At 37.1% G+C, this 20,981-nt stretch overlaps 2 protein-coding genes across 22 annotated transcripts in view; one reads left to right on the top strand and one right to left on the bottom strand.

Annotated features, from left to right (window-relative positions):
- Nucleotides 1-16,321, top strand: part of eya4 (EYA transcriptional coactivator and phosphatase 4) — a 34,916-nt gene extending 18,595 nt beyond the window's left edge. The window contains exons 5-20 of one of the 21 annotated variants that reach the window (XM_081387082.1): nucleotides 320-388; nucleotides 632-709; nucleotides 1,887-1,953; nucleotides 2,118-2,260; nucleotides 2,433-2,576; nucleotides 3,746-3,819; nucleotides 4,997-5,174; nucleotides 6,741-6,877; nucleotides 7,046-7,129; nucleotides 9,389-9,478; nucleotides 9,596-9,654; nucleotides 9,825-9,985; nucleotides 10,671-10,785; nucleotides 10,881-11,002; nucleotides 12,782-12,882; nucleotides 15,621-16,321. In XM_081387082.1, coding sequence (XP_081243208.1) covers nucleotides 320-388; nucleotides 632-709; nucleotides 1,887-1,953; nucleotides 2,118-2,260; nucleotides 2,433-2,576; nucleotides 3,746-3,819; nucleotides 4,997-5,174; nucleotides 6,741-6,877; nucleotides 7,046-7,129; nucleotides 9,389-9,478; nucleotides 9,596-9,654; nucleotides 9,825-9,985; nucleotides 10,671-10,785; nucleotides 10,881-11,002; nucleotides 12,782-12,882; nucleotides 15,621-15,701 — 1,703 coding nt within the window. In that variant the 3' untranslated portion in view covers nucleotides 15,702-16,321. Of the gene's footprint in view, nucleotides 1-319; nucleotides 404-631; nucleotides 710-1,886; nucleotides 1,954-2,117; nucleotides 2,261-2,426; nucleotides 2,577-3,742; nucleotides 3,820-4,993; nucleotides 5,175-6,740; nucleotides 6,878-7,045; nucleotides 7,130-9,388; nucleotides 9,479-9,595; nucleotides 9,655-9,824; nucleotides 9,986-10,670; nucleotides 10,786-10,880; nucleotides 11,003-12,624; nucleotides 12,726-12,781; nucleotides 12,897-15,620 lie in introns of all 21 variants that reach the window. The other 20 variants (XM_081387089.1, XM_081387081.1, XM_081387088.1 and 17 more) reach the window with 20 other exon arrangements.
- Nucleotides 16,322-17,788: 1,467 nt separating this feature from the next.
- Nucleotides 17,789-20,858, bottom strand: rps12 (ribosomal protein S12). Its single transcript, XM_081387091.1, has 6 exons — nucleotides 20,712-20,858; nucleotides 20,537-20,582; nucleotides 19,754-19,870; nucleotides 19,464-19,566; nucleotides 18,237-18,338; nucleotides 17,789-17,883 (listed from the first exon to the last, which is right to left on the bottom strand). Exons 2-6 carry the CDS (start codon nucleotides 20,548-20,550, stop codon nucleotides 17,821-17,823), a joined length of 399 nt encoding a protein of 132 aa, XP_081243217.1. The 5' UTR covers nucleotides 20,551-20,582; nucleotides 20,712-20,858; the 3' UTR covers nucleotides 17,789-17,820.
- Between the last annotated feature and the right edge of the window lie 123 nt (nucleotides 20,859-20,981).

Below are 20,981 nucleotides of genomic sequence, written 5' to 3'. Positions count from 1 at the left end.
TTTTGCTTGGAAAGTGTGCTTGAAAATGAAAAATATTAAAAATATTAATTTAATTTAAAATTAAAATTATATTTTATAGTAATATTATATATTATATTATTTATATTTTATTTTATTTATATGATTATATATTATTATATTGGTATAAAGTATATATTTTTGTAATTATTCAAAAAGAAAAATAAATAAATGGAATCTAATGATATTATATGTTTTAAGTGTGACATAAGTGTCCAAATAGTTATTGGGGTAACTGTATTAATAATACTAAGTAATAACTGGGTAACACAGTCCACTATACATCTGACTCCGCCCCCAGGAGAGAACATGACAATTCTAAACACGGCTGATTGGCTGCTGGGCTGCAGTACCCCGCCCACTGCCCCAAGTATGAAGAACTATGGTATACTGCATGTGTTTGTGTAGTGTACATATATTTGATAGCACGTGTGTGAGTGTTTGGGTGCAGTGCTTTGGAGGCTCTTGATTTTTATTTTATTTTTTATCAAAAAGGAAGTGTTGCTTCACAACTTACTCGTGCTTCACTCGTTAATTCGATTTTGAGAGGTTTGAATGGAGTTTGACAGTTGACAGGATTTCTCATGTCTTTCTTGGTCTCCCTCTCTTAAAGTTAAGTCCGAGCCTCTGAACAGCAGCGAGGCTGTGAGCTCGGCGGGAGATACTGGGCTGGACACTTACACTGGGTCAGGTAAGACATCCACACACACACACACACACACACACATGCACTGCATTCAGAATGCCTGCTGTAATCCCGCTTGGGAAGTTGCTGAAAGCTCTGAGCCCTCAATCTTTGTACTGCCCTTGAGCTAACGTCATCAGAGACACAAACTCTTTATTTAGATCAATGTGCTCACACACACACACACACACACACACACACTTAGAGACTGAGAAACCCTCTGTCCATGCGCTCCCCTGCAGAGAAGGTTGAGGCCCTTGCTTGAGCTGACAGTGGAGTGTGATGTCTCTATAGAGAAGACAACTGCATGTTTGTTTATATACACTGCGAAAACCTTCTTATTTGAGTCGTATCTTTTCCAGTATGAATATCTAATTATCTTTAAGTAACTAGATAAGCAAAAGCAACAAGTAAGACCTGTTTTCAGAGAATATAAAAACTAAGTAATATTTTTAATTAAAGTTTTGTTTGAGTAATGAAAAAAATATGAATAATATGTATATTTACCCATTGGTAATAAACAAATGAGGCTTACATTAATATATAGGCTTGTTTTAGAGAATATTGAAAGTATATATAGAAAGGATATATCAAGAGAATATATAACTTCAGTGTATTCTCTAAAAACAAGTCTTATCTTTTTAGAAAATTTGTTCAGAAATTTTACTGAACAATAAGGCAAAAATATTGATTTAAAACAACAAGTGGGATTGAGAAACGCTTCAGTTTAGGAAGGGAATTATGTAGCAAACGGCAAAATTTGTTTTTGATTTTGCATCTCAAGGAGAAGAGGAACAGAGGGAAGGCAGGAAGAGGAAACAAGGATTTTCTTTGATGCAGAAGATTTTTGAGAGAATAGTTCCTGTTTTTTTTCTTCTGCTATTTGTTAAATTGAATCCAGCTGGTGAGAAAGACTGTGAGCTGTCAATCAAAACTGTGAGCAGAGTGTGTGTGTGTTTGGATTTGAATTGAAGGCTCTTGGCAAGTCCAGCACACGTTTCATTTTATGGCTGTGATATGTTATAAATTACACTTTCAGTCCAACGACAACTGACATGTGGTGCTGCCTGCGGATACATCTCAGTAAACTATGCGTGTGCCATTTTTCATGTAAAAATTATTGTCTCTCTACCAGATTTCTTAACAGAATTACATTTCTTTCTTTGTGTGTGTGTGTGTGTAGTTATAAGCAGCAGTGGATTCAGCCCCCGGCCGGCTCACCAGTATTCACCTCCTCTTTACCCCTCAAAGTAAGACACCTTCACATTTTGACTTGTATTTGTACATACAACAAAACAGTCAGCACAGTGATAAACAAGAAAAATTAACAAAGGCATTTTATGTCAAAAAGGCTGCTGACCCTCGATCTACTCCAATGAAAGCTGAATGTTTTGATTTTGTATTTGATTGGCAGGCCTTACCCCCATATCCTGTCTACTCCCGTGGCTCCTCCCATGTCAGCCTACACGGGCCAATCGCAGTTCAGTAGCATGCAGCAGTCGACAGTTTACACACCCTACTCTCAAACTACTCCACCCTACAGCCTCTCTACCTATGGTAGATCCTTTACTATTGTTTACATGCTGATGGATGACATGTTGTTTATTCTGTTTGTGGTTGTGTGATGATGATAATACATAGTCTAATATTTATTACAGATTATGTGAAAAGGCCTTTATTATCAATCCAGTTTGATTGACAGGTCTACTCTTTTGATCTTGAGCTACAGATTTGGGGGTGATGTTACCAGGCATAAAGACAGAAGGAGGGTTGTCACAGACACAATCAACCCTCCAATCAGGGCTCAGCTACAGCCCTGGCTTTACCACCCCTCAGCCCGGACAGACGGCCTACTCACCCTATCAGATGCCAGGTGAATATATGCATATTACATACATATTTATGCAACAAGGCACAAGAGACTGTAACTGTATTAATAATGTTGCACAACCTCAAATACTGATTTGCTTTTATAAAATGGTTAATAAAAAAAAAACTAAGGACACAAATTTCCAGTTTTCCATCTTTGTTAGAAGATACAGTTGTTATGTAACAAAAATAATGATCAGGTGTAAGATAATCTAATGATTTGCTATGTGGATACATGCCACGTGGGTGCACACATATTTCAAGGAACTAATGTAAAAATTTTGCCATCATTTATATTATAAATTTATTATTTACCCAAGGCACATAAAAGTAGACATTGTTGGAGAATCTTTATGCAGCTCGTGCTAAACAACAGTTTATAGTTACCAGGAGCTTTCAAGATTAAAAATAGAAACCATATGATTGCATCTAGTTTAGATTTGATGCCTTTTGATTAGCTCTAGCATATGTAACTAAATGTGATGTACTATTTTGAATTCTGAACGTGATAATCAGTGTTATTATCATTAACAAAAACTAAAATTATATTTTTGAAATAAAGCTAAAAATATAACAACTAAATGAAATCAATTTAATTTGAATCACTAAAAATACTGGAAAAAATAACTGTAAATAAATAAAAACTGAATAAGAATGGCAAAAGCATATAACAAACTTACTAAATAATAAACTAAAATTCAAATAATAATTTAAAATATATAAAAATAAAAGCGAATTTGAAATATTCATAAAAACTATAAAAGTATATACATAAATACTTAAATAACACTGGTGATAATCCATGAGAAATGTATTAAATTTCAGCCTGTTTCTCACACAAAACTATTATAAGACTTCACAAGACTTATGGAAGTCTTATGGACAACTTTTATGATGATTTTTCAGTCCTTTTTGATGCCTGACAGCTGTGGGTCCCTGTAAACTGTGGTTGTATGGCTAGAGCTATGTATCGATTCTTCAAAAAAATTGTGCTTTTGTGTACTTCAGAAAAAATAACGGGTTTGGAACAACATGATAGTAATTAATGACAAAGTTTTCTCTTATTATTTTACTAATTGGGTGTTTTACTTCTGGGTGACATCTGTTAGTCAACATCACGAGTCACATTTATTTTGACGTTGACTCCACTGGATTTTCTCTCTCTCTCAGCAGGGTCAGGTTTCACAACCTCTCCTGGTCTCTACGCTTCCAACAACTCCAATCCAGGCAACTTCACCACACAACAGGTACAGCCACACGTGCACAGATGAACGCACACATACACCAATAATAACGTCAGAGTTCAGCAAAGGACCGACGGCCTTTTTTTAAGACAGCCCAGGCCTCTGAAAACAGGTCGCCATCTTTCATCTGAGAGAATTTATGCTTTTAGGACTTAAATTTTCCCTAAACTTTTATGATTAAAAGTGCTGCCAAAGAAAAGGACCCAACTACACTCAGACTCCCACTGATGAATTTAGCTGTGTAAACAAAGTGAGGTTCTGGCGATAGTTGAAATGAAAGAGTAAGCGGAATTAGGCTGAAATGAGAGAGTGAAAGCAGTAGTGGTGTTTCGCTGAGAGCGTTTTACTGCAGCGTTCATGTTCTTGAGCGAGTGAGTCAGTGACAGTTTTAGAGTCATCTCCCGTAAGAGATCCGTCTGTGTCTGTGCATGTAAAACTCTTTTAAAGATACAAGAGAAGTGATAAAAAGCTGGAGTTCCAGTCCTATTACTTTATCTTTTTCTCTCTTTATTGTTCCCCTGATGAACTCCCTCTCTCTTTATTGTTCATTCATTTAAGAAGAACATAAAACCTATATTCTTTCCACATTTCGCTAAATTATAGGGGAGAGCGGGGCTAGTTGTCACACTCCAGGGTTTATTTCTCAGGGTAGAATGACTGTATATACAAAAAAGTTATTAAATATATCCACCGTTATTGCTTAGGGAAAAAAGGTTATTGGATATTTCCTTCTTTATTGCTTAGGGGAAAAAAAGAGAGTTTATTCATTGACCTTTTGTGACAACATACCCCAATAGTGGGCTTCAAACTCATCACACTAGTATTGGGTAAGTTGTCACAATGAAACTTGCCATTAAACAGCCTATTAAAGGTTTTTCATCAACATTTAAACATTAAAATAATCATAAAACAACTAATACATTTATTTTAGGGTAGACAGCATATGTTTTAATGATTAAATCCGATACATTTAAAACATGAATTCACTAACCTGAATTAAGAATACCCTGTATACTTTCCAGTCAGTTTCAGGTTTGGGTTGGGGTTCGTATTTGTAATTGATGAAAGAAAAATTATTATTCTATATATATTTTAATTTTAAAATAACCTGTTTTATGCATTCAAATTTTTAGGGTTACCGTCCATCTGTAATATATATATTTTTGTTTGTTTGTAGCAGGAATATCCCTCCTATACAACTTTTGGGCAGAATCAGTATGCTCAGTATTACTCCACCTCCTCCTACGGTTCCTACATGACATCTAACAGCTCATTGGACGGCACAGGTTCAGTCTCCACCTATCAGCTGCAAGACTCCACCCCCATCATCACAGGGCAAGCAGCTGACCTGAATCCAGGTAAACACAAATCAGTTTCAAGTTTTCTCTTTCACTGCATCTGCAAACCAAACCCTATAGCAACCTCTTAGCAATGGCCTGGCACCAATCCTAGCATCATGGCAGTGACTTTTGCACAGGCACTTTTCTTTAGAAAGCGTAAAAATAACATTTTACATCCTAAATATCTCTACTCTTGTCTGTTATCTGTCAAACTTGGGAAAATTGCCATTGTAGTTAAGGTTAATCATTCCAATAGAGCAGCAAATGACGCAGTTGAAAGTTAGAATGAATGTTAAAATGTTCTTTTACAGGGCTTTTGGCACGAAGATGTCGTGTACTGTAGTTGTTGATTATGTTAGATAGAGCGATGGTGATTGGGGGTTTTGTCCAGCAGGCCCAAAATTCAGTGGGGTCCTAGAGCTGCATTTCTCAGTGATTTAGCTTGGCTGCAGTTCAGCAGAGCTCATTACAGTAAACTTGCTCACACGCACACGCATACGCACACACACTATATTCTATCAGACGTGCCAGTTTTCCACTTTCATGACTCATGTAAAATGTGTGTTTCTCTTTAAATATCTAAAATAAAAAACAAACTTGAAAATCCACATATAGAAGCATTGTCACTTTAGATCCCCTGATTAAAATAAAATACTGTGAGAGCAAATCCTTATCTTTATTTCGGCATTATCTGAATATAAAGAATTAGGTGGAATTTTCGTCAAAAAATCTTTTATTAAAAAAAGTTGTATTATTATTAACTTTTTGATTAAGGCACAAACATGCAAATTTAAGCCAAGGACCAATCTTTTTAAAAGCTTTACCCCTGGTTTCACAGACAATGTTTAAGACTAGTCCCAGACTAAAATGGGTATTTGAGCTGTTTTAACTGAAAGCTACTTGCTCTGACATATCTTAAAATATGTCAGTGTCATTGTTTTGTCTCAAGATGCACACCAGTAATGTTTTTTTCTAAGGCACGTTTATAAAAGCTACTTAAATGCCCTAATTGAACTAAGGTTTAGTCCAAGCCCTGTCTGTAAAACCAGGCCTTAAAGGGATAGTTCACCGATTAGCATTAAGCTTTGTATCAGTAGAAACCTGGTGGTATTTTCGAATGGCCGTGCTTCCCTCCCTCATGTACCCCTGAGATGAGAGATTTCTGTATTGTGTGTCTGGAAAAAAAACTTTTTTGTCCAGAGGCGAGAGACTACAGCCAGTAGTAGGAGCTCGTTCTGCATGTTTTCAACCCGCCCATAGGGAGTGGGATCTCACGATAAAACAGTCTTTTCAGTTTCTAGTCAACTAGTAGCCTAGTTGTGTAATTTCTTCCGATACTGCCCTCTGTAACCGGTAGGCGGGGCTTGGGAGTGGCCTCATAGGGCAGCAAAGCAAGTGCATTCTGGGAGTTGTTGTCTTTCATCCACATTTTCTGGCTTTTCTCAGTCTTGAAGGCACCAACTTCTAAAATAATTTCACATTTCTACTACATAAATGACCCAATTTAAATACACATTCATCTTTCCAGCGGTGAAATATCCCTTTAATGTGTCTCATAAATGTTTCTTGGTTACCCATGTGCAGGTGAGTTTGAGGCGGGGCAGAGCCCATCCACACCTATCAAAGAGATGGAGGACCGGGCGTGCCGAGGGGGTGGGGCTAAAGCAAGAGGGCGGGGCAGAAAGAACAACCCCTCCCCACCACCTGACAGTGATCTTGAGGTATGTTCAGATAGATAGATGGATGCATGGATACAAACCTCATAAATGCACATACAGTTGAAGCAGATGCTTAAATCATCTAATGTACATATACTCTCTCACTACCTAATCCTTATGTCATCACTGTTTGTTTACTGAGATCAAACATGTGTCTGCATGTTTTTACAGAGGGTGTTTGTTTGGGATCTGGATGAGACAATCATTGTGTTTCACTCACTCCTCACAGGCTCCTATGCACAGAAATATGGCAAGGTGAGAGCAAACACACGTACTATGAACACATTAAACACACACCTCCCTCTACTATAGTAACAGTAAGTGTCCTCCTGCGATTCCTGATTATTCTAAGTAAGCTGACAATGTGTAAGGTCGTGTCAGTGATCTGATAACAGCAATAAATGGTTAAAGCAAAATCAATCAGCACACAGAATTTCTTTCTTGCTGACATTTTGGTGGCTTCCTTACTTTGAGTACGTCACTAGAGCGCTGTTAAAGCAATGTTGTTACATGTTGGTTTACGGTTTGACATAAAAACCTTGATTTTTATAGGTCGTCAACGCGGTTGTCTTCTGTTACTGGGTTTTTATAATGAGTCGACTTCTGCTAATTATCAACATTTATATGTGCGTGTAAATGCGCTGATCTCATACACTGAAAAATGTAGGATTTACTTTTGAAACAATTTTTACTATAGCTAAATAGCTAGTAAATTCTACAAATAATTACGAAGAGACAGCAACCAACGCATTGAATTAAACATGAACTGAATTAGTATTTTCTTGTTAACGTACCGCAATAAGCTTTATTTACAACTTTGAAAAATGCTTTTTTTACAGTGTATATCTCCAGAATGCAATGGTAAAATTAGAATTTTGACCCTATATCTTGAGTCCCTCAACTGTGCGCTTCTATCATAAGAAAAGAGTACAGATGAACACAGAGTAATTAGATTTAGCACTGTGACGGCCGGACTCAAGGAGTGTGAAGCGTCAGACTTCTTGTGACACCTTCCCTGACGACTTGTCGTTCAGTTGGTGAGAGACATAGAGACAGCTGCGGCTATTCACGGCTCCGGGGCTATTTCTGCAGGCTCTGTGACGATGAAAACCCTCCGTTCTTAGGCACTCCCATCAGAGACATTGCACATGCTGTCACGCTCAAGCGCCAGCACACAAGCACAACCGATCTATGAGTAGTTAATCACTGCAAAGATTGTGAAATTACCAAACCTCAGAGTTCAAAAGTGGGAAAAGCAGCTCTACGGCAGTATTTCTTGAATTGTTTGTTTTGACTGAAAAAAATTCACCTCAATTATTTTTGGACGTATGCTTAGATTAAGTTTAAACATTTTCAAACAGTTGAATCATCATTTCCAATCTCTGTCAGTTTTGCCATTAACTTTGTGTGTGTGTGCTTTTCTATTCTCGTTCACTGTCTCAGCCAATCACCTCTGAGCCAACAAACTCCATCACATATGATGATTTTTACAGCTGGGTGCCCTCCCCCTCTCTCGTTCTTACACTGTGTGTGTGTGTGTGTGTGTGTGTGTGTATGTGTAGTTTGAAGGGTGAGAGTGTCTGATGTTCTGAGACAAGTGTAGAATCTGTCATCATTTGATGGATACGGGGAACATTATATTCAACAAGCAAAATGCACATGTCATTTGTTGATATTGAGCCAAAACTGCAGAATTAGTGGCTAAGTAACCTGCACTCTTAATAACTGATTTTATTGGTATTCCTCCAACAATCTGGTTAGCATTTATTCAGTTTTTATAGATAATTTAAGTAATTTTTTTTAAATATATATATATCAATGTTGTATTTTGTATAAATATACTTGAAAAAAAAAATCATATATCTGGAAAAACAAACACAATTATGTTTATTTTGATAGACTTGCAATGTTTTTTTTCTCTCCCAAAATCGGAATGCATTATGACGGTTAAAATTAAGTTATTAAAATTATTATTAAATTATTATTTCTTCGCTCATTGACTTCAAAATGTAACTGGCAGCAATTATGTCCTTGTCATTTTTGCATACTGAATTGCGTTTGGTCCTCTGTCTTACATCTGTTTGCATATTAATTCAAATCTATCTTAACTTGTTCTTTTCATATATTTAATCATTTACAGTTATAGCTGCCTTTACACTGACAATGGCTCAATTTGCTATTTTGATGAGCTGTGCGTGTTGCAGTGCATTCTGGGATTGCTTTCTCTACAATACATTCAAAGCTGCCTTAAATTTTGACCAAAAAAAAAGTATAAATTCGCCTTCCTTTTTGAACAGCCTTTGCATCAGGAGTGTGTCTTTGACTCCTTAAAAATGTCCAAAAAACAAAGGACGCACACTTGAGTGTCCCGACAACAGCAAAACAGCTCCAATGCAAAATGGTCTGAAACTTAACTATGCTAGGTTTGTTATTGCTGTTGCTGCCGTTGATGATGATGATGATGATGAGTTATCAAGTGAAAAATGTCCTAATAATTCATATTTAAATTCTCAGGACCCTCCTCTGGCTGTGACTCTTGGTTTAAGGATGGAGGAGATGATCTTCAATCTTGCTGATACACATCTATTTTTTAATGATTTAGAGGTAAGTAAACTCCTTTCCCTTTGTCTGACTTGTATCATTTTTCTTCCAATCAGAGTGTTTGTAACTCTGTGGCCCCCTGCTGGTTAACTGTAGTAACCACACTATGTGTTTTAACAGGAGTGTGACCAGGTGCACATTGATGACGCCTCTTCAGATGATAACGGACAGGACCTCGGGTGAGTTTAACAGCACTGTAATTTAATTGTTATAATTGATTTCAAACTATTCTTACATTTAAAGACACCTATTACTTATTAAATGCCGCTGTCAGAGTATGCCCTTAAATATGACTGAATATGTATTTTACTTGTATGTAAAACAAGACTGTTATTGTTATTATCAACAGTACTTACAGTTTTGCCACTGATGGCTTCCATGCAGCTGCAACAAGCGCAAGTCTCTGCCTAGCAACAGGTGTTAGGGGCGGAGTCGACTGGATGAGGAAGTTAGCCTTCCGATACAGAAGAGTCAAGGAGATGTACTGCACCTACAAAAACAATGTGGGAGGTGAGATTTGATTACAAGTCATTTTTACAGGATTAATTCTACATTTCGATAGCAGTGCTAATTTTAGTAGTTTAGTAGTGCTATTATAATTTTTATTAGTTTTTAACAAAAAAATATTTTTATTTCAGTTTTAGCAATTTTAGTACTTTATTTTAAGTTATTCATCTGATATTTTATTTTATTTAAGATTCCAATTAACGAAAATGTTTTTTTATATATATTTTTGATTTTAGTTAACAATAACATCACTGCTCCAAAGGTAGCAATGGATCACACAGTTTAACTTAAAGTATTCAGCATTATGAATAATAATTCAAGCATTCGGATAATGGCTTTTCCACCATTGTGGAATCCCACAATGCAACGTCATCAGATTTTTTTTTAAGTTGTGACTGAAAATGACCAAACCTGCACTGATTCCACAGTCAGATTCTTAATATAGTATGTTCTGACATTGTATTAACAAAATGCTATTAAATGTAGTAATTTTTTTTTAAAGTGATGTTTTGATAATTTAATGGTTAAGCATTCAAATCTGAATGGTTAACCATCCGAATGGTTAATTCATGAACGATCTGAATTGCACTCATTATTAACTCCAGGTTTCTCCCATAGGCCTATATATTAATTCCATAAAAAAACGCACTAGTTATGAATGTGTGGTTTTGTTCATGATCTTTTTCAGGGTTGCTGGGGCCGGCTAAGAGAGAGGCGTGGCTCCAGCTGAGGGCAGAGGTTGAGGCTCTCACGGACTCATGGCTGACCACTGCGCTCAAGTCCCTGTCAATCATCAGCTCCAGGTCTGTCTCTTCAGCATCATCAGCCTCTACCATTAAGAACTATAGCTCACGCAGCAAAAAAAAAAACAATCCCTCTCTCTCACATGCACACACAGGAGTAACTGTGTCAACGTCTTGGTGACAACGACACAGTTAATACCTGCGCTCGCTAAGGTGCTGTTGTATAGCCTGGGCTCTGTGTTTCCCGTTGAAAACATTTACAGCGCAACCAAAATAGGTGAGTTCTGTTACACTGGTCCATACAGCAGACTTCTCCTTGGGTTCATCATGTTTGATTTCCATACTCTTTTTCTGCAGTCAGGGGTAAAGTAGAGTTCAGTCCGATTGTGTGTGTGTGTGTGTGTGTGTGTGTGGAACATGCTTTGGCTCGCATTAAATCATAAATCAAAACAGATCATGATGACCTGGTCACAGCGTTCTCATTCACTCTCTGTCTACTCATGTGGAATTGATTCTGATTGGCTGATCTCTCATCATCTGCCAGCGTTAAGTTCTTCTTTCGTTCCGCTTCTCTATAAACAGCCGTCTTCATTCATAGTGGGTTTATTCCACTCTATTTGAGCTGATATGTTGCTTCCGGTGATTGTGATTCCTGTGTAAATACAGATACAACTGCTTTTCCTTTCTTATTTTGAATCTGAACTCTGAAAAATTGGTTACACTTTATTTTAATGTGTCCCTGTTACAGTGTAATTATAGATTTAATCACTGAGTAATAATAATTAACTACATGTACTTACTATAGGGTTTGGGTAGGATCAGGATTGGGTTGAGGGTTAATTGCATGTGATTATGCACAATTTAGAGTTATTACTATAGTAAATACATGTAACGTGTGTAACAAGGACACATTGAAATAAAGTGCTACCGAAAAATTTGCTATTGGTTTCTCAAATAATTTCATGACTAATTACTAAAGCTAAAATATATTCAAATTAATTACATTTAAATAAAGAAAAGAAAAAGACGGCATCAGTTCAATTTAATTGAAATGTTATTTGTACTGTTTTCTCTCTTTAATTTAAAACGTCATTTGTACCATTTTCTTTCTTTTAATTTAAAATAAATATATAAAAAATAGAATCTAAATGTAATTTGTACTTTTTATTTTATTTTTAAAAAATCCATAAAATAAAATACAAATGTTATTTGTATATTTTTATGCTTTCTTTTTGTTGCCATTACACAATTTAAGTTCATTTAAAATCTAAATGTTATTTGTACTTTTCATTTAATTTAATTTAAAAATATCAATAAAAGATTAAATACAAATGTTATTTGTAAATTTTTGTTTTCTTTTTGTTGCCATTACACAATTTAATTGAATTATTATACATTATTGTATTTATTTTTAAATGTTATTTGAACATTTTTGTTTTCCCTTTTTTGTTTTCTTTTACAATTTATTTTAAAACACAAATGTTATTTGTACTGGTTTTTTTTTATTTCATTGCATTTCATTTCTAAATGTTGTTTGTAAAAAAAAACAAAAAAAAACATATTTATCTCAAAAACATTATTGAAGGAGCTTGCGTTTCAAATCAAATCCATCATTTTCTGTGACTACACCAAAATGCTTAGCTGTCTTGTCGACCCAAAGCCCGATTCCACACAATTACAAATCTAATGCTCACTGTCATGGTAACCGTAAGAACAAAATGTTTGTGAGGTCAGGGTTTGTCTGTGTGCGAGAGGGACTGTCGGTTTGAATTCATCCAGTTTTTTTTTTCTCATCTCTTTTCCTTTCTGCTCTTGAACAGTCAGGCAGCCTAATGCGGCTCGCTCAGTTCCGAGTGTGTGCTTGTTAGTGTGTGATAAGCCTATGCCTTGTTTCCGCAGGTAAAGAGAGCTGTTTTGAACGTATAGTATCCAGGTTTGGCACTAACATAACGTATGTTGTGATTGGCGATGGGCGCGATGAGGAGCATGCAGCCAGCCAGGTAAAATCTCACCTCTGACCCCAAGCCTCTGACCTCTCACCTTGTTTATGTTGCAGGCAAAGAGAGTTGCTTTGAGCGCGTAATGCAGAGGTTTGGCAGGAAGGTAGTGTATGTTGTTATTGGGGATGGTGTGGAAGAGGAGCAGGCCGCTGCCAAGGTAACGACCCCCAGGTGAACCAGAAGCAGTGTGTGACTTCTCAGATTGGACTTCCTGCCTGTGTGTGCTGTAGAGCTTTAGATGAAACTGATCGGCAGCTTGTGTGCTTCATTTATTTCCTCGTCTGTAGTCATCCGCCTCTAATGCGGATGTCAGTAGCGGTTGCTTTTTTCCTCTTATCATCTGAGACTAGCTTTTCTTTCTCAGATCCCAAGCGATCTAGAACAGAGCTGTTCAACTGAGGGTTCTCTAGGTTCCCAGGCATCTAATAGGACACCGATACTAACTCTGTCTGAGATTAGATTCTGATTGTGTAGATGATCTGCTGAGGTGCTGAACCTAAAGACCCAGTTGAATACTTTTGTTCTAGGAAACTACTGTGCAGCATTTCTAAACAAAGTTTGTGCAATGATGTACGTTTTAATGTACACTATGCTGTTCAAAAGTTTGGAGTCTGAAAGATTTTTTTTTTTTAGCAAGGATGCATTAAATTGTTCAAAAGTGACAGTAAAGACGGTTAAAAATATTTTATTTTATTTCAAACAGATACTGTTCTTTATGCTTTCCACAAAAATATTAAACAGAACAACCGGTTTGCGGTACTGACCCCAAACTCTTGAACGGTAGATTAAAGATTTTTTTGCGAAAAGGGTGTTTCTGTTTCGCAAGTCTTTAGCTTGCTAGGGTGAAGGATTTGTAAAGGGTTTATTTAAAATTTCTAAATAAATTTAGTTAAAAGTAAAAATGGTAAAGTTTATTATATAAAATTAATAATATATACAATTCATATGAATAATATTTAGATTGTACTGAAAGCACTTTACAATGAGGTTCAATTTGTTAACATTAATAAACTATTACTATAATTAACTCTTTCCCTGCCAGTGTTTTTGAAAAAAGTTGCCACCGCCGACATTTTTAATAATTTTTACAAAAGTTTCACGGCCCCCAGAATATTTTGCAGTATAAACATCTGAACGTGCAAAAAAAATGTATTATTATTATTATTTTTTTTTTTTAATCAACACTTTAATGTGGGTACGTTTCATTCAAAAAACAACATTTTGAGCAAAAAGCTGATAAAATGGCATTTGTCAAAAACTACGTCTGGATCGGATTCACAACATAGATGGATTAGATCGAGTCCATCAACACCCCCAAAGCTTCACAGTCCTAACCACTTCCTGGGTCGATATTTCACTCTGCAGTTTTCTTTTCATTCGGCATTATCAGAGCCCGTCGGAGAGCCTGGCCACTCCCTATTAAGTCCTATTGTACCGAATTTTGGTTGTAGTTCCACCAGAGTTCCACTGGGGGCGATCGCCCATGAGTGCAGAATGAATGGGAGTCTATGGGGCTGGAGGGCCACTGTCCTGCAGAGTTTAGCTTCAGCCCTGATAAAAACTCACCTGCCTGTATCTATCTAGTAATCCTGAAAACACTGATTGCCTTGTTCAGGTGTGTTTAATTAGGGTTGGAGCTAAACTCTGCAGGACAGTGGCCCTCCAGGACCGGAGTTGCTGATCCCTGGGCTAGACGGTTAAATTTGTCTCTTTCACCCGATTGCCGTTGAGAAATCTCAGATTTGATTGTAGGTTTTGCAAGTTCAACATGGGTTATAGGTCGAAAGTTGAATGAACAAGTACTTATGTCCTTTCGATTTCTTACAGGTTGAGTTGTTGTTGCCCATAACACATAGCATTCTGCTAATGAACGCTGATTGGTCAGTGAAGGACTGATTACGACCAGAGATACCGCTTGATGGCATCGTGGCATCCGAAGCGGGACCAGAAACAAACAAAACAAAAACTCTTCTAGCACGTGTATTTACCTGTGTCAGCTGTGTTGTCGATGCCTCGAGTGAAAAGAAAGTGCAGAGCGCGAACGCACCAGAGTGACTGAAGGATTGCCGTAAAGCAGTATCTCTGGTCGTACGATGTGTATGACGTCATTGACAAAAAATCTAAAACCCAGCAATGTGTAATTTCTTTGCATCTCCTTTCGAATACAACATTCTTTTCGAAAACATTTGATTTTGAGGGGTATAGCGCCATAGACCTCCATTCATTCTGCACTCGTCCTGTGAGCGCCCTCATATGGAACCAGAGTGGAACTGCAACCAGTTCAGAAGCCGGAAGTTTACTGAGAGTGAAACTTCTCCCCTTATTAGACATTCTCTGGCATTACGCTGTTTAATGTTGATGATCGCGTTATTTTACATTATGCATGTACTTGCTGTGGCTTGTTTCTGCTTCTTCTTCGCCTGTGTTTTGATCAGGAGATTCTGTACTCTGTCAGAAGGTGTCCTAGCGCCCCCTACTGCATAACAGTGGAAAGCCGGAAATGTCCGTCAATGGCGGGGAAAGAGTTCAAATGAACATTTAACTAGATTAATAAACAATGTAAAATACTGTTAATTAAAAATAATATACAATATTAATAAAATCAACCTTTGTGTAAAGTGTTACGGTTTGTAAACGCTTCACTAAACTCTTTATAAACCCTCTGTAGATAGTTGTGGACTAAATAATGTATCAGAGAATGTTGTTATTATTATTCATTTTTTCTATATGTGGTCTGGTTGATGGATTTCTCACCGCGTTTTCAGGAATGAAGAGAACTGTTGTGAACTATAACCAACTTTAAGAATAGACCAAATCTTAGTGGCTGACTCCGTAAATGAATGTTCAGCAAAGATATTTCTCAAACTCAAACTCACAGTGTGTTTGTCCCCACAGCACAACATGCCCTTCTGGCGGATATCCAGCCACTCTGACCTGCTTGCCCTCCATCAAGCACTGGAGTTCGAGTACCTGTAACACTCGACACCTGTATCATAGGCCTTTTTTGTACAACTATTTAAGAACAAGAGTACACTGCAATCTCTTTTTATGTTGTTGTTGTTGTTGTCTTTTTGATTATTTTTAAGAAAACTATGGCTTTTAAGATAATTCTGCACTGTCTTAAGAAGACTAGGACAGACTAGTATGAGGGGAAAAAGGGATTATAATGGTCAAACCAGGCTTGTAAAGAGCTTACTAAGGTCTTACGTCACACACACTGCATTTCATGTCTGAATGAGGCGAGTTCTTCCAGGGTTGAGGTGAACCCTTGAAAGCGCATATATCCACACTCATCTACAGGAGCTTTATCTCTGTCTGTACTGTAGACTTCATCTCCACTTAAACAACAAGCGATGTACTCTAACAAGGAGCATTTAGAATAGACACACAACTCATGTAAATTATTTTACAGGAACTAGATTAAACACTAAAGGACGCTGTGTTTTCACATGGTATCGTTTTGATTTTGTCTGGGTTTTTTTGTAAGTTTTTGACAAAAAAAAGTCTGTGTATAATTTGTTGTGCCTTATAAGATGTTTCGTGTGTCAGTTTTTATTTTGAGAATGTATGTAGATAAACGAAAAATGTAAACATTTGAGATTTTCTTGAGTTCTCTATTTTCTAAATGTTAAAAAAAAAAAAACACTTAATCTGCTGTCAGTACTGGTGCCTCTGAACGAAAGACATTTACAATCCAAAGATTTTTTGTTTTATGTGAGGAAACGCTCATTTGTATTTTGATTCAAATCATGACAGATGGAAAGAAAAGGAAAATAAAAGTCAAGCATCAGAAAAAAAAAATCTTTTAAATCTTTAATAGGTTTGGCTAATTTTTAGTTGTGTTGTAACTAGCATTTTGCTGTAGTTTCATCCTGATGTAACACTGGTTGCATAGTGCTGAGGTTTCTTAGGTAAGTCCCAACTACACTATTTTTCAATGCAATTAAAAAAAATAAGCTTTTCAAAAGCATGTTCACTTTAACTGAATGACAGACATTCATACAATTTTAAAGCCACGCAATTTGGAAAATTTAAAGTATTCTTTTTAGGAGTATGCACTGTTAAATACTACAATCGCACAAAGCATCACAAGAGATGGCTTTAACCCTTTCATGCATGAATTATAACCACAGTCAGGATTTCCCAGTTTTTTTATTGCTCTTATGGCATGAAAAAAGTTAGATTTTTTTTTTTACACATTTTAGAGAATTTCAGATGTCCTCTTGATTGGAACTGAAGAGATACTGTATTAAACAATAAAAACACAGTATACTGTGTGTATTAACAAACCATAATAAAATGGTATAAAATCATGTGAGATCTATAAAATACATACTAGAAGATATAATACAGCTTCAATTATTTCAAATGCAATAGTTTGTTTCCAGCAGAAAAGAACTTAATACAAGTTGAAAGTCACACATCTTTGATTTCGGGACACGAGTGGCTCCATCAAAATCTCTACATCCGGTGAAGGTACAACTCTATGGGAACCCAACTCAGACAACCCGAGTATGTGGATTTACTCTTATTAGCCGATAATTCTGATTATCTTCAAAAATAGACCAATTTAGCTCAGCTCTGAGAAACCCTAAGAAATTTACCATGTTTCAGTCTGAACCTCAAAAGATCAATCAGGTGTTTTCAGAGCTCATCTAAAATGCAGTGTTGGAGGTAATGTATTGCAAGTAATGTGTTATGTTATCAGATTATTTAAATTAATGCATTACATGTAACAGCCTTTTTTAAAAACATACTCATTCTAATGTTATTTGGACCGAATGTATTAATTGGATGACATTTTGGGGTCCCGAGTCTACCACAAGTAATTTTTACTGTTTATACCACATCTATCATTGATTACTATCAGGATGTTAAGAGTTTCAACCAGTATAACAGTGTCTATGAAGAACATTGCCAACCCTAGCTTAAACACTCCATAAGAACCAAATGAGAGCAGAAGTCCTGACTTTACCTCAAGTGTTTGAGTTTCACTCGGTTTAAACTTTTGCATGATCCGTTACAATTCCCATGTCATTTAAAAAAAAACACCACAAGCAACATTTCATTTCCAAAAGATGTTTTATTTGGCGCCTTATTTCTTGGATTTGAAGTACTCCTCAATGACGTCCTTAGCCTGGGACTCTTTGCCGTAGTCCTGCAGATAGACACGTGAAAACATTAGACACTTTAAATAAACCTTTTAACAGCAAATCAATGCAATCCTTGCAATAAATAGAAGTAAACAAAATATACATCTTCCAATTATCCAGTAAATTAAGCACATGTTGCCCTTCTAGGGGACCTCGAGAGTCAAAACAGGACCATGAGGCTCGTGTTCAGGCGTTCAATCTTGCCAAGACATAAGAAAAAACAGACACGGGGCATAGAGAGCCAGCATCTGGACTCGACCTGGCTTAAACACCCTAAATCTGAAGCCCAACTTCCAGAATGCGTCATTTTAGATTAAGGAAACGTGAAGTAAATTAAAAACAGATTCTGGATACGAACCTTGATGACTACACAGCTGCAGCCCACCACCTTGCGGGGTTTGCCCTCTCTGTCGATCTTGCATAAACCGACCCACTCCCCGAGCTTCTTATTGTCATCAACCTATAGAAGAGGACACAGAGACGGTCATATTTTGCAACTACACACATTTAAGCAGCGATTCAGGCATTTTGAAATCAGGCTGCAAATAAGTTGTTGGCAATATCCAAGAGAACACACTTGCACCATTGGAGCTCCGGCCCCAATTAAGATTTTTAATGAGCAATAAAAAGAAACTAGATCAACATTTTCTGAAGAGAAACATGAGTGATGCCTGCCACAAGAATAGGCTTTAGTTAATTGCAACAGTTATTAGGATGTTCTGGGTGGTCCAGTTCAAAAGAGCCCAATGCCAGAGCTCAGTTCTCACTTTCAATGCAAGCGTAAGGGGTTTCTTTTCCAATTTTATAGACCACCAAGACATTGGGTTTCAATCCTGGAGACCCACAGCACTGTATATTTGGAATGTCTCTTAGCGGATGCATGCAATTCAGTTTACAGACGGCTCTCCTAATGTGATCTGAATCAAGCCTGTTAAAATCGCCCTTTAGTCAATCATTTTACTCCTTAACTTCTCTTTGTTGCCAAAATGACATTTAAAAAGTTTTCATGTCTTAAAACAGCTTGAATGTAACTCTACACCATTGCCTCATTTAGTATACGCGGTTCTATGAATAAGCAAATAATCCCCAGCTCCACTCACACCAGCTCAAAGATCCACTTGAGACGGTCTTTGGTTCACAGCAGTTTTAAGGAGAAAATACTCAGCAATAGTGTTGACTTATGAATTTGTACATGGTTTGATTTGATGCATATTGAAAACACCACATAGACAAACATTAAAAGCTTGATTTTCACCACAGGGGGACTTAAAAGAAAACATACAAAATATGTAGTTCTGCAAATCCCCAAGATTGAAAACCATTGGGCCAGGAAACAAATTGTAAAGCCCAATTTATACTTCTGCATCAAACTCACGTCGTAGGCTGTTTGCAGCAGCGCAGAGGCTCCGGCGTAGGTCTGACGCAGAAGTATAAATCAGCCTTTAGTCCAGCTGAAAGTAACAGCTCAATTTAATAAAATCACTTGCAATAAGGACCTTTAATGATATGGGCTAATGCTTAAATTCTGACTCAATGAATAAGCAATAATAATAATGCATTAATGTTATTCTTATAGTGTTCCCACCTTGATGAGGTTGATCTGATGCTCAGCACAGAGAGCCTCCACCAGCTTGACATACATGGGCTCGTCACAGTTTGCTGCCAGGACGCAAAGATGAGCCTGGCGCCTGTGAAACGAACAAAGATCATTATGACCCTTCAAACTCCTCCAACAGGTATGAATGACACGTCAACCGTATCTCAGACAGAAATTGGGTAACGAAAGGCAGTTGTCCTCAGAGACTTCAGAAGAGGGAGCCAAATTATCATCATAGATACAAAGAAACATCTTAAAATTAAGAAGTTATTTCTTACTTGTCGAGGGCCTTAGCGGCCTCACGAATACCGCGGGCCAGACCGTCATGGATGAGTGCGGTCTTCAGCACTTCAGGCAGAGCGGTGTTGACATCCATCACACCTCCGGCACTGATGCTGTGAAACACATACAAAAGATTGTTATGGTGTAAGAAGAGTCAGGCGTGTGTGCGCCTGTGTTTAAAGACCTGCGGCTTCTCAGAATGATGTCTCACTCATAATTGGAGTGAAGGGGTATCCGACTAAAGATTGAAAGTTCATCATAGCCGAGGTCACCCTATAGAGTTACTAGTAGTAAGTAATTTAACACAGGGACCAACATGGAGTTGATTTAGAGGTTACAGGTGTGTGTGTCACACATAAGCATACAAACATGCACATATTTAGTGTGGCACAAAAAAATGCATTTAAATACAAGAGGGACAATATTTACTGTTTAATGAAAGTGAATTGGACTCAAGTTATTCCATTAACAATTTATATTAAGCCAAACCTCGCACAAACTAAATCAATGCTTCAAAAAAGAAAAAGATGAATTAAAAGTCACGTGTGGAGTAACAGGCAACAGCCTCTAGTCACCGTTTACATTCATTGCACTACGCAGCCCATTCTGTTCTTACTATTCAACGGAAGAACATGGCTTTGAAATATGAGGGCAAGTAAAAACTAAGTTTAACAGTAACGGGTATTCAATATATTTTCTCTAAAAAAATAATAATTATTGCATACTTGAAGCGTGGATGCTTCATTACTAAACAGCGCAGTGAGAACACAATCACTCACCCTTCCTCGGCCATTGTAGATTAGCGATGGATGAAAGGATAGATTTCTGAAATAAAGGCATAATACGATCGATATATTAATATCCATTCCTTTCGATACATCTTTGATCACTTTAAAGACAGGATGTCAAATATTTAAGACCGATTCTGTCAGACAACATAAAAGTTCACCCTACCTTCCCTCTGACTGCGGGTAAAGAGGACGTCATAAGGTCGACAACGTTGTTTTAAGCGCAAAAGGCCCCGACGGTGTCCATCTCACTGCCTGCATGGAGAGCCACGCGGAACTCTTTTTGTGGCTTTCAGGCTAGAGTTTGCTTGTTCTATTTCAGAATTGTTGTGTTAATTTTTTTAATGTAGAAAATATATTGATTAATATTATTGAACGCCATTTTAATACTTCGCTTAATCCAAAACGATGGCATAGACAGTAGACACCTTAATCC

The sequence above is a fragment of the Scardinius erythrophthalmus genome (genome assembly GCF_964197995.2).
Source record: "Scardinius erythrophthalmus genome assembly, chromosome: 15".
Taxonomy (NCBI): Eukaryota; Metazoa; Chordata; class Actinopteri; order Cypriniformes; family Leuciscidae; genus Scardinius; species Scardinius erythrophthalmus.
Note: the sequence above shows the minus strand (reverse complement) of the source record. Positions and strands in the feature narration are given on the sequence as shown.

Bases quoted from the DNA above. Each gene is read 5' to 3' on its own strand.
- rps12 (XM_081387091.1), bottom strand. The intron at 18,339-19,463 runs GTGGGAACACTA...CCTCTTCTATAG, and splicing joins ATCAGATCAACCTCATCAAG to GTTGATGACAATAAGAAGCT. The intron at 17,884-18,236 runs GTTCGTATCCAG...GTCTATCTGCAG, and splicing joins GCAGCTGTGTAGTCATCAAG to GACTACGGCAAAGAGTCCCA.